General features: G+C 29.4%; 2 protein-coding genes across 2 annotated transcripts in view; one reads left to right on the top strand and one right to left on the bottom strand.

Moving 5' to 3' along the window:
- LOC145277628 (platelet-activating factor acetylhydrolase IB subunit alpha2-like) overlaps nt 1-8,050 on the bottom strand; it is a 142,520-nt gene extending 134,470 nt beyond the window's left edge. Inside the window, exon 1 of the mRNA XM_080129186.1 lies at nt 7,715-8,050. Within this exon, the coding sequence (XP_079985312.1) occupies nt 7,715-7,804 (90 nt within the window). The 5' untranslated portion in view covers nt 7,805-8,050. The remainder of the gene's footprint in view (nt 1-7,714) is intronic.
- A 5,506-nt stretch (nt 8,051-13,556) lies between these two features.
- Nucleotides 13,557-14,058, top strand: part of LOC145277627 (uncharacterized) — a 171,076-nt gene continuing 170,574 nt past the window's right edge. Inside the window, exon 1 of the mRNA XM_080129183.1 lies at nt 13,557-13,737. The gene's annotated coding sequence lies outside the window, so the exon portion shown is untranslated. The remainder of the gene's footprint in view (nt 13,738-14,058) is intronic.

The following is a 14,058-nucleotide window of genomic DNA, read 5'->3' as shown; positions in this document are numbered from 1 at the left end:
AAGGAAGAAAAATGGAAAAAAATAAAAAAATAAAATAAAAATCATAACCGTTGCTCTCCCAAATCGTTGAGTAAAAATTTTTTGCAGCTTTTGAAAAATCAAAGATTAAAATTATCTTTAAAAATTTTAATGGACTTCACTGTAGTGAAAAAATGAGATTACAATGTAGAAAGCATGTTTACACAAAAAAAAAAAAAAAAAAAAAAAAAACGAATATGAAATTCATAAATCTAATAGTAAGTACACAAAACACAAAGGAAAATTAACTGCTTAATAAAACGTGTAAACAACTCTGATCATATAAATGCGTGAGAAAGAGTGAATTAGTAGACTTAAATTCCCAGGAAAATAAGTTGGACAAGAAAAGAGAAACAATTTAGAATTTTAATCATAGTCCAAAACAGCTGTTCACATATGGGAATCAAATAAAACAGTTTCTTTGTCCCCCCCCCCCCAAGCACTAAACAGGTAAAGGGAACAGTGTCTATTCTTAAAAGAGCTCTGGATATAAATTTAAACTATAATAGAATCAAGTGTTAGCCCCAGGAAGGAGCCCCCTTGATCTCTTCAAACTAAAAGTAAAACAAAAAAAATAAAATAAAAAAAGGGGTATGTGTTGCTTAGCATAGAATACTCTTTCAGACAACATGCGCGCTGGTGAAAATCGATTTTCCTTTAAGCTAGAAGGCCAAAATTAACTAATAGTTATTTTTGGTCTTTTAAAATGTAATTAAAAGCCAGAAATTTATTTTCTATGCGTTAGTCTTTAAAGATTTCAAAATTAATTTTATATGTACAATTTTTTAAAAATAATTTTACTTTCGATTCTAAGTGATATTAAATTTACTTCCGGTTTCTCTTTCTAAAATATCTCCTATTGGTCAAATGTCGATTTTACCCCCCCTCCCCCGCCTCCTCCTCCTCCTCCTCCGAACAGTAACATAAAAATATTGTCTTAGAATAGTTACAATACTTATCGTTTCTACTCAGCTATTAAGAAAATCCTTCTAGACTGAGGTGAGTTTTATCAATCCCGAGTGCCACTTTTTTGGGGAGAGGTAGATTTTTCCCATATTAAAAACCGATCTTGTTCTTATCCTCGTAGATATGCAAATAATTGGAAACATGAATGTTGAATAAAAGATAAAACATTCAGCACAATGTATTTGAACCGCTTGAATCAAAATATGAGTGAAAAGAGCAAGTTCGGATGCATATAAAATAAAAGTAAATAAAAAATATTGTAAAATCAGCAAATATTGAAACTGAGAATGAAGTCAAATATAGGTAAAGTTGGTAAATATTCAGAGTAAACGTAAAAATAAATACCTATCTTTATTTTCTTTTTAATATTCAAAGCAGAGGATTTCATTTAATTTCAAATAGTTGCATTGGTTAATTTGTCACATGAAACAAATCCTTGATTGGGATAAGTGGCAGTCACAGAAGCCTGTTTTCAGGGTGTTCAGAAAAACAAAAAGATAACTCAAATTCATAAAAATATTAACTAGAAATAAAACTTGAATTATCGTCCTTTTGCCAGCCTCTTTTTCGACTTTTTTATAAAGACTACAGACTGGAACGATAAAATTGTCGCCCAAAGAAAAGACATGATTCCATTTTTTTTTTTTTTAAGCGGCAGACCATCTATTAGTTGACCAGTTGTTTACAAATCCCAAGAGCGATAGAAGCCTTCTATCATATCTAAAAGTGAGATGATTTTCAACAAACGAGATCGGAGATGTGCCACTGTACAATTCATGCTCTCTATTAATCCAAGTTATGACAACAGAACCACTGCCAGCACCCTTAAAATGCAAATCCAGACAATTCAACACTTTAGGGCATACCCAGGGTGATGAAAAAGTTTCTGGCCACGGTTTTGGTCTTTGGTGTAGTTTTAAGTGAGGGCCACATCATATACCTCACATCTTTGAAGTTGGCTGAAAGTCAACACCAAAGTGTACCTGGATATACTGAAGAGTGTAGTGATCCCCTGGTTCAATCATGTGGCCGCTGGCAGACCCTGGGTGTGGTGTCAGAAATTGCATGACTTGAAATGTGAACTTTCATTGGTTGATAAGAAATTTGATGTTTTATTACAGCTTTTTGATTGGTTAATTTAAATTTGAACCCGCACGCGTAGGATGTTCAAATGAAAAAACTTCAGTTCATATATATATTTTTTATTTACAGAAGGATCTCATTTGGGTTTCTCCTTCAAGCATTTATTTAAGGATGATTAGAACCCTCTCTTCTCTCCTCAGTGACCATTCTACCTAACTAATTAGGTTTCATTTTTCCACATAATATCGTCCTCTTTAAATCAGCTAAAAAAATTGACATGAGAATGAACTATTCAGCAGAACTAACCGACCCCTTTTCTTTAGAATCATAATTAAATGGATCCATTTACCAAGAACATGCAAACTCTACTCAGTAGAGATTTAACACTTCTTACAAAGAATCGCCGGCATTTTTTTTACGCCCTGCCTCAGCGTATTATAAACACCCCCAACCACCCCATGTTAAGAACGGCTTTTGAAATACCCCCCCCCATCTCCCCATGCTAACGGCTTTCGAGGTTGGGGGAGTGTGTATCCTATAAGCCGTTCTTAACGAGGGAAGGTTGGGGTGTTTATAATATGCGGAGGCATGTCGTAATAATTTACAGAATCACCTACCAGACTCAGCCGAGATGCAAAATGACACGATTTTACAACACGGAAGAAAGACGACTGGTTTTTATCATAGCGGGTAAGTTTGCTTTTCATTCGTTGTGTCAATTTCTCTCTGCCAGTAGTCTTAAATTATGTGAGATTTAATTTCTCAGTAGTAGCAGGACTCGGCGCTAGCCCACAAGTCCAAAGAGACCCAGGCTTGGCTTAAGAGTGTTACAACTTTGTACCCTTCTCTCACTGGTCTCCTCCGACCTGAACCCGCTGGACTACTTCATTTGGTCATATGTAGAGATCACCAACATGACCTCCCACACCAAAGCCAATCTGATCCCGCCATCCACCGAGCTCCTGCCGGCACTTGTGGAAAAGACATGTTCCTAGTTCTGGACCTGTATTGAGGTGGAGATTGAGGCAGAAGGTGGCTACTGTAATGTTTTCTTTAGAGTTCCACCCTGTATATTTTTCCATTGTAATTTTTTTTTTTTTTTTTTTTTTTTTTAAATTTTCTTCCTTTGAAGATTGTAACGCTGGGTATGGGGCAGCCAAGCCAGCTGCCAACATTGCCCTGCTTTTTATTGAAACCAACCAAGAGCTCTTTTTAGTATCCTCGTTGTTTCCTTAAGTGCAATTGTCTGGATCTCTTTTGCACTTGGTTCACCAGGAATATTAGTTATGTAGGACTTCAGGTTCTTCTTCGTAAGCCCTGTGGCACCTACGATAACTAGTACGATTGATATCTCCCTAAGATTTCAGTTTTTCATATCATACATGAGACCTTGGTATTTGGTCTGTTTCTCTCTTTTTCAGATCTGTTCAGACCTCCATCATTAAGGACACTCACTTCAACCAACCGACTTACTGAAGGAAAGGTAGTTGACAAAGTAGAGCAACATATTGTTGAGAAGGAAACTAAGATGTGTCAGGAAATTCTACAAGGGAAAGGTGGGTAATTCGTTTTTGGGACGCCAGCAGGCCAGCACGCAAAAAGTACGCCAGTGCATTCAGTCCTAAAAACCTTTCTACAGAAAAAAAAAACAAAAACTTTTTTCATTTTTATCTAGCGAATAAACAAAATTATATATGAAAAACCAAGTTATTTTTTAAATCCAACAACGAGGCTGAAGTTGATGTTTTTGATTGTAAAACAAAACTAACATTGCACTATGCACTGCACTGCAGTTGCAGCAAGTGCACGCTGCACGACTGCAGTAATGGGCGGACCTGAACAAGAATCACCCTCGTCTCCTATAATTTTCACTGGTATTCTGCAGTTGGTATTTTACGACCTAACCCAACCCAGCCCAGCGTAGTATAAACACCAACTTCCCATGTTAAGAATGGCTTTCGGAATAAACATCCTCACCATCGAAAATTATACTACATACTAAAACATACTATAAAAATTGTAGGGGGGGGGCGGGATTCTCGTTCAGGTCCGCTCAGTATTGCACTATTGCACTGCAGTAGTAGGGAATGCTAGTTAAAAAAAACCCAAAAAACTAGCAAGTTGAAGTTGTAAATAGTTAAAATTAAAAATTTTAATCTGAGAACTGTTGAATGTTCAAAAACACTTCAAATAAACCATATGGATTTCTAATACATGCTTCCCGCTCGAGTTAAGACACATGAAAGTTTCATTTGATAACAAAAATTAATAAGCCACACAGAGTTCATTCTTATTTTAGACACGTAAATAATTCCCATACCGAATTTCTGACAAAGCGAGAAAATATCGAGTAAAATGTCGAATTAAACGATAAAACAAGTATCCCCAAACAGGCCGAGTCAAGTCACCAACCAAAAAACAATTTACAAATACGAAATTACAAAATGGTGAATATTGACGCAGGACTTAAATTTTAAAATTCGAAAAAAAGAAAAAAAAAATCAATTGATATAAAACCGCCCACATAAAAAAAAATGCTAAATTAATGTTATTCGAACTACTATCCTTAGCTTTATTTTAACAGATGTAAGCTGACATTCTTCAGGTGTCCCTTTCGAAATCTGGCCAGGAATTCGTAGGGATTTTCAAAATGTACCTTTTATTTAATTCACGAGATATTCATTCCGTCAACCGTGACAGAGAATGGAAACAATTTTGAAAACCTTTCTACCAGGTCATGGTTGACAGAATAAGAACAATGTTCTATGAATTAAATAAAAGGGGCAGGATCGAATTTTTCTCGGTCCTATTCTGAATCCATAGTCATGGGCCGCCAACAACAGACTTTCTCTTGTGCACCAAAAAAGTCACATAAAATAATCGAAATTCCGTAAGTTACCAAGTTCGAATAAACGCAATTTAAGAATGTCAGATGTTACATCGACCGAACAGTTGTGGATATGGCACTGACAATTATCTAAATTGTCAAAATTCAGAATCCTAATTTGGAAAAGATATTCAAAAAAAAATTAATGTTTACTTGGTGTTTTTTTTAGGATTGCACTTTTTTTTTTTGGTGGTGGTGGTGTGGGCTCATTGTACACCTATTTGCCACGCCATGAAGATGTTACATTCCAAAAAATCGTTAACATTAATCAAGTATTTATTTTTAGTGAGGCTGGAGGCTTCAATTTCAGTCTAACCGAAATAATGTTATTATGCACATAAAATATAGAGAAAAAAGGTACTTATGCAGAATACGGACTGTGCTGATGCTGAAATAAATAGAAACCCATTCTTAACATGTAGAGGAGAGGTTATTTTTTTAGTGTATTTTCAATAAACAATTTAATAGGATACCACAAAAATTGAATTTAACTTAAAAATCTAAAAGCACTGTTCGTATTCCGCATAATTATCAAAAACAGATACTTGTAGAGAGGCATGCCAAGTGGTAAAAAGTTCGTATATATATATGCAGAGAAGGTACCGTGCAGTTAAATTTAAGCTTTATAGTATCTTATTTTTTTTTAAATTGTTAGGTAAAAGTACAGAATACTACCCCCGCCCCCAATGTTATGAGCGGATTTCTAACAACGTTATTTCAGCACGGTAGCTTCTCTGCATAAGTTACCAAAAAGTCTATATTCAAGACCAATGACGATAACTATTCGATCTACGCGCAATTTTAATTGGAACCAATTACTTTTATAGAAAAACGATTAGGTAAGAGTCCGCAGGGAAACCGGCACTTCAAACAGTAACCCTAAGTACGAGTTGACGTATAGCCACTCTGAACTTAGGGTTAAATGAAGGATTCACATGATTTAAAGATGTTTAATTGATAGTTCAAGTGCTATTTCTTGATAAGATTTCCAGTTAAATTCAATTTTTACAGTGTCTTGTTGGGTGAAAGTACAGAACAGTTACAAAATGCCCCTTTATCCAGATTAAGAAAGGCTAGTACTAGTGCAGTGCAGTAGTACTGCAGTAGTGCACTTATTGATCCGTGCTGAAATAACATTTCGAAAGCCATTCTTAACATGGGGAGAGGAGGGTGTTTTGTAGCTATTCTGTACTTTAACTTCACAATTTAATAAAAACAGACATCAAAACTTTAATTAAACTTGAAAATACTATTTAAAAAATAGCGCGAAATGGCTTTCTTAATAACATTTCAGCACGGTCCGTATTCCGTTCAAGTACCTAAACAGTTACCGATAGTTTTCAACATGTCGACGTTCTATTCATAATTTTCTTTACGTTTATTTTCAGGTTTCATCTAACATCTTTTAAAAAGTTTTCCCAGTTTTAAAACAAATTTTAATGTTTTAACAATTTCATAATTAGTTCAAATTCAGAGAGAACTAAAAGATATTAACATTTTATTTTGGTGATAATGCACTTCCTGATCCGCGCTATTTCTTAAATCGTATTTCCAAGTTTAATTAAAGTTTTATAATATGTTTTTTTTTAAACATTTGTAAGGTTTAAATTACAGAATAGGCACAAAACACCCTCCCCATGTTAAGAATGTCTTTTTAAATGACATTATTTCAGCACGGATCAATAAGTGCACTGCATGATGAGTACCTTTATTTTTACTAAATTAGATAGAGTATATTTTAATTTTGAGATTTACTGAAAATGCTTTGAAGTTGGCACTTTATGCACTTATTGTTACAGTGCTGAAATAAAGCTATTATTTTGAAAGCCATTCTTAATATGGGGAGAGGAGGATGTTTTGTAACTATTCTGTACTTCCACCTAATAATTTAATAAAAGATATCGTGAAGCTTGATAATACCATTTAAAAATAGCACGGTGACATAAGTGCATAAGCACCTTAAAGTTAAAATACAAAAAAAAAAAAAAAAGTCGCGCCAAAGATGATTCTCACCTAAGATGCTTGTCGCTACTTTCACATCGGGAAGGACCACGACTAAACTTTTTTTTTTTTTTTTTTTTACATTTTAAAATAGTTGAATATGTTACAGATGATTAATACAAGATTAGGTATTAATATTTAGTATTTTATTAGCAAATTTTAAAATTTAAAACTTAGCCCTTGAAATTTAATTGTCAGGATTTTTCAATATCAATATGTAATTGCGACAAGGGGGGGGGATCAGTTTATTAAAAATTAAACGAACATAAATCTTCAATTAATAAGTGAGGCGAGAGAAAGTTCCAAGTAATTTTTAAGAGTATTTTAATTTGTTCATTTGTATTAATAAAATTTTAATTTGTTTTGTCATGTGATCAAATGTCAATATTCGACCGAACAATAAAAAGCAGTTTTGTTTTTAAAATTCCGAGAATTAAAGAACGAAAAGGCTTTCACAATAGTTGTTCATATTTTCCCACGTATTTCTATTCAGTAAGAGAAATTAAAAATAACATAAAATATATGCCAACAAATAAATAAAAAAAAAGGTAAAAGCGAATGTTTCCAACGACAAAGTTTTAATTTTAAGGAAAAAAAGAATCTGAAAAAAAAAGGGGGCGGATTAAACAACAAAAATAAATAAATACAAGTTAAAACTAGCATTAATAAGTTTAAACAAAAACGGTACCACACTGGTAAAACATAAAAGGGCCATTATTATTATTATTTCGAAGATGAGAAAGGAGTTAATTTATTTACCAAACTAAGCCATCTTCTGTCGCCTTGCACGTCTTCAACACATTGTGGTTCGCAAGCAGATGTTGTCGACTTGCCATTCGACGTACTCATACTTATTTCTTTTTAATTTGTCCTGAAGCAAATTTTGTTATTTAAATCTCCAGTGAGTAAATTATTTCCCCCGTTTCTTTGTCGGGTAGTTGAAGTGAATATTTGATAGAATTCCTTTTAGTCGTTAGGGACTGCGAGTGAGGAAACTATATGTCAAGCCGGCCGAGATCAGCGCCCGGACTGAACGGTGGAAATGAACCAGCAGCAGCAGTGCTGACATTCCTATGACAAGGAAAACCTGGTTATCTCCCTTGCTAACCAGTGACTCCCCGTAAAAATAATAGAAAAAGAAATTATACCTCGCCAGTATTAGCATTTAACGTCAGTGAAGTTAAAAAAAAAAAAAAAAAAAAAAAAAAAAAAACACGAAAACGAGAAAGAAATAAAACGTCTTAGATTGAAAATTTTAAACTTTTCAATATATATATATATATATATATATATATATATATATATATATATATATATATATATATATGGTAAAACTGGTAATTAGTAAAAACCTGAAGAACCTATACTTATTTAGTGTTTCCTTTTAAAATTAAGGTACTTGTACAGTTTAGTCAAGACATTAAAAAATGAAAATATCGAAAAAGTTTAAATTGTATGTATTGTATCCGTTATGGGACGAAGTTCTCTGAAAAAAAAATTTCACTTAATTTCATCAAGTAGTTTGTTTTTTTTACAGTGAAAAAAAAACAATTTGTTATGATACCAAGGAAAATGTTCGATTTTTAGGAAGAAAAGCTAGTATTAGAGATGGGGAGGGGTGTCAACGCTTTAACTGGAGTTATCTCCCTTTGTCATTTCTAAAATTCAAACAAATTTTTTTTAATCCAAGATGGCCGCCTTCAACGCGCTCTCATAAAAACGTGTTTTTCCGCTGTAAACAACAATAACAACAAAAAAAAACTACTTGATGAAATTAAGTGAATTTTTTTTTTTCGGAGAACTTCGTTCTATAACGGATACATACAATTACAACTTTTTTCGATATTTTCATTTTTTAAATTTAAAACTAATTTAATTTTCATATTCATATTTAAATTCTTATTACAACTAATTCTATTTTTATATTTTTTTCACATTTCACATTCTTCTTTACAACTAATTTTATTTTAATATATTTTTCACATTTCACATACTTATTACAACTAATTTAATTTTAATATATTTTTAATATTTTACATTATTCTTACAACTAATTTAATTTTCATATTTTTTCACAGTCTTATTCCAATTAATTTAATTGTCATATTTTCACATTTCACATTCTCCTGTCAACTAATTAACTTTCCATATTTTACTTTTTTCTTACAGCTTATTTAATTTTTATATTTTTTCACATTTCACATTCTTATTCCAACTAATTTGATTTTCATATCTTTTCACGTTTCATTTTTTACAACTAATTTCATTCTCACATTTTTATATATTACATGCTTTTTACAATTAATTTCATTTACATATTTTTTCACATTTCACATTCTTCTTACAATAACTTCATTTTCATATTTTCACGTTTAAATTCTTCTTACAACTAATTAAATTTTCACATTTTTCACATTTTACATTGTTCTTAGAATTAATTTTATTTTCATATTTTTTACATTCCAGATTCTTCTTACAAATGATTCTATTTTCATACTTATTCTTATTAAAACTAGTTTCATTTTCATATGTTTTTTATATTTCACATTCTTATAACTAGATTTTTTTCATGTTAATTTTGCATTTTAAATTCTTCTCATAACTATTTTCATTTTCTTTTTTGGTACATTTTATATACTTCTTAAAACTAATTCTATTTTCATATTTTTTTCACATTCTTATTACAATGAATTTTCTTTTCTTTTTTTTTTGACTTTTGACATTTGCTTTACACCTAATTTAATTTTTATATATTTTCACATATCAAATTTTTCTTACAAATAATTTCATTTTCATATTTTTTGCATTACACATTCTTCTTACAACATATTTGAATTTCACATTTTTTCACTTTAAACATTCATTTAGTTTTTATATTTTCACATTTTACATTCGTCTTACAAATAATTTCATTTTCATTTTTTTTCAAATTTCACATTCTTCATACAACTAATTTAATTTTTATATTTTATTTATATTTTACATTATTTTTACAACTAATTTCGTTTTCATATTTTTTCACTTTTCACATTCTTTTAACAACTAATTTTGTTTTTGATATTTTTTTCATTTCGCATTCTTCTTAAAACTAAATTTAGTTTTATATATTTTTAACATTTAACATTCTTTTTACAACTAATTAACTTTTCATATTGTTCACATTTGTCATTCTTATTAAAACTAATTTCATTTTCATTTTTTTACATTTTTCAATTTTTTTACAACTAATTAAGTTCTTATATTTTTCACATTTCAGATTCTTTTTACAACTAATTAAGTTTTATATGTTTTTACATTTTTCTTACAACTAATTTTATTTCATATTTTTCACATTTTACATTCTTATTACAACTAATTTAATTTTTATACTATTTTCACAATTCACATTTTTTACAACTAATTTAAATTATTTTTTTTTACATTTCACAATCGATTCATAATTAATTTAATTGTTATATTTTTTCACATTTCACATTCTTCTTACAACTAATTAACTTTTCATATTTTTCACATTTCATATTCTTCTTAAAACTAATTTCATTTTCATATTTTTCAACTTTTTCACTCTTACAGCTAATTAACTTTTCATATGTGTTTCACATTTCGCATTTTTCTTACAACGAATTTAATTTTAATACTTTTCACATTTCACAGTCTTCTTACAACTAATTTTGTTTTTATAGTATTTTACATTTTTCAGAATTTTTTAATAACGAATTCTATTTTTATACTATTTTCACAAATTTGCATTTTTATTACAATTAATTGTATTTTCATATTTTTCACATTTCATATTCTTCTTACAACTAATTGATTTTTATATTTATTTTACATTTCACATTTTTCTTCCAACGAATTTAATTTTGATATTTTTTCACATTTAACATTGTTCTTACAATTAATTTCATTTTTACATTTTTTTACATTTCACATTTTTCGTATAACTCATTTAATGTTCATATGTTTTTCATATTCAATATTCTTCTCACAAGTAAGTTAATTTACATTTTTTTCATATTTCGCATTATTATTACAACTAGTTTCATCTTTATATTTTTTTCACATTTTACATTTTTACAATAAATTTCATTTTCACATTTTTTTTACATTTCACAATTTTATAAATAATTTAATGTTTATATGTTGTCACATTTTATATTCTTCTCAACTAATTTCATTTACATATTTTTCACATTTAACATTCCTATTACAACTACTTCCATTTTCATAGTTTTTCACATTTCACATTCTTACAATTAATTTCATTTTCATATATTTTTATATTTCACATTCTTTTTACAACTAATTTTATTTTATTATTTATTTTACATTTTATATTCTTCTCACAACTAATTTCATTTTCATATTTTTTCACATTTCATATTGTCTTTACACATTATTTAATTTTCAAATTTTTTTCACGTTTAAAATTTTTTATTACAACTAATTTCATTTTTATAATTTTTGCATTTTACATTCTTCTTATGACAAATTTCAATTTTACATTTTTCACATTTCACATTCTTCTTACAAGTAATTAGTTTTTTCTTTTTCACATTTCACTTTCATCATACAACTAATTTAATTTACATATTTTTTCATATTTCACATTTTTCTTCCAACTGATTTCATTTTCATATTTCTTTGCATTTCACATTCTTCTTACAAAATAATTTAAGTTTTAATTGTTTCACATTTCACATTCTTTACACTAATTCCATTTTCATATTTTTTCACATTTCCCATTATTCTCACAACTAATTTAATTATTAATATTTTCTATTTTAGATTTAGCTTACAACTAATTTTTCTTTTCATATTTTTCACATTTAAAATTCTTCTTCTGACTAATTTTATTTAAAATTCTGTTTTCACATTTTACATTTTTCTTACAAGTAATTTAATTTCACCATTTTTTTACATTTTACTTTCTTCTTAAAACTAATTTCATTTTCAAATTTCTTATATTTCACATTCTTCTTACAACTAATTTCATTTTCATATTTTTTCACATTGCACATTCTTCTTACAATTAATTTTTTTCATATATTTCAAATTTTTTCATATATTTTTGTATTTTTTCATATTTCACATTCGTATTACAACTAATTTTATTTTCAAACTTTTTCACATTTCACATTCTTCCAACATTTAGTTTAATTTTCAAGTTTTTTCACATTTAACATTTTTCTCACAATTAATTTCTTTTTCAAACTTTTGCAAATTTCACATTCTTCTTACATTTAATTTCATTTTCAGACGTTTTTACATTTTACATTCTTCTAACAACTAATTTTATTTTCACATTTTCATGATACTGTCACACATACATCTGACTTTAGTGAGATACACTTATCCCTTGCTATAGATATGTCGCCTTCAATATATATGAAATTCACACCAATACTCTAGATTAAGAGTTTTATTTTATGTTAAATCCCGGTGCTGATGATGAGACTTTATTCAAATAAAAAAAATGTATCATCTAAGAAACGATTGTACATTGATTGATTGATTGAGTTCTTGTGCCTAAATAAATGATTTTTTCCATAAATTATTTTACCATTTGCTTTATATAGACCCCCCCCCAAAAAAAAAAACAAAGGTAAAGCACATGTAAGTTAGATGAAAAATAAAGGTACATTCCATTTTTAACTCTTAGGATTAGCATTTGTTCTCAAATGGCTTCCCCAAATCGTCTCTTTCCACAAAATTTCTGAAGAGCAGTAAAAAAAAAAAAAAAAAAAAAATGTCGAAAATGCGTTAAACTTATTTGAATAAGTGGAAAAATTAAAATATCAAATAAGAAAACAAGCATATAAAAATATAACAGTTGTTGGTGACCCCACTCATTTTTTACTATAACTTTTTACCACCTCTCATGTACATATATATATATATATATATATATATATATATATATATATATATATATATATATAAAATTTAAAGGAGATTAGAACAATAGTCTAAAGAGCAGAGTGTATTTTAATGTAATAGTGAAATTACTAGTTTAATTAAAATACAGGAAAGAAAAAGTGCTTGTTGTAATTTAGATATATAATAAGCTAAATTACATTACTAAATATATATATATATATATATATATATATATATATATATATATATATATATATATATGGAAGTTTTAAAAAGCCAAGAGTAATGTGGAAAGAAGTAGAGCCACAAGAGGAAAGAAAGGAAAAACAAACAAATAAACCAGTATGTTCGAGTTGAGAAATGTCTAATTATTCATTCATTTATCACTCCTCTCATTACATAATTATTTGCAACCAATTTATTGGTATGTCCGGTGTATATAAAGTCCGTTGGCGGCATAGAACTTTTATTAATTTCGGGAGAAAGCACCTCCCCCTTTCAAAAAGAAAATAAGAGTATATTAAGATGGCGGAAGAGACTAGGACTGCAGATAGAGGTTAGAACTGCAGTAAGATATGGCTAGTTAAATCTGTAGGTAACTGGGGATAATTTTTTTTGTTATTAATATTTATTGGTTATATTTTATTATTTTTTAAATAATTATTTCAGAGGAGGAGTGATAAGTGAATAAATAATTAGACATTTCTCTATTCGAACATAGGGGAACCAGGGCCAAAACGAGATAGCGGGGTAAAATGGGACACCACAGATAACTGAAACAGAGAGAGAGAGAGAGAGAGAGAGAGAGCTCTTCCGTGAGAAGTCTGATCACGAGATCACGTGGTAACGCCTTGCTGCCAACGTCTACCATTGTTTTATTCAGCCCCGTACAGCGAAAAGAGGTAAGTATTCAAAATTTATCTACTTTGCTCTATTTTTATGGTTCTGCTGAAATCGTGTTCTTTCCGAAAAAGATACAAATTTGTCAAAGAAGAATTAACGTTCTGACAGATATTTCTATGTGTCATGGTAATAGATTAATCAGTTTGACCTACTTAAGCCTGGCATTTGTGAGCTCTGTGAAGACTGACTTATTCAGACCAAGATCCATCTCGTTTTGCCCCAAGCATGGGGCAAACCGGGACAATACAGTTAGCTGAATAAATCATCTGTATTTCTTTTGAAAATAATTTCTCATTTTTTTTTTTGTTGTGGCATTGTTT

The sequence above is a fragment of the Euprymna scolopes genome, chromosome 6, assembly GCF_053919585.1.
Source record: "Euprymna scolopes isolate OS-2025 chromosome 6, ASM5391958v1, whole genome shotgun sequence".
Taxonomy (NCBI): Eukaryota; Metazoa; Mollusca; class Cephalopoda; order Sepiida; family Sepiolidae; genus Euprymna; species Euprymna scolopes.
Note: the sequence above shows the minus strand (reverse complement) of the source record. Positions and strands in the feature narration are given on the sequence as shown.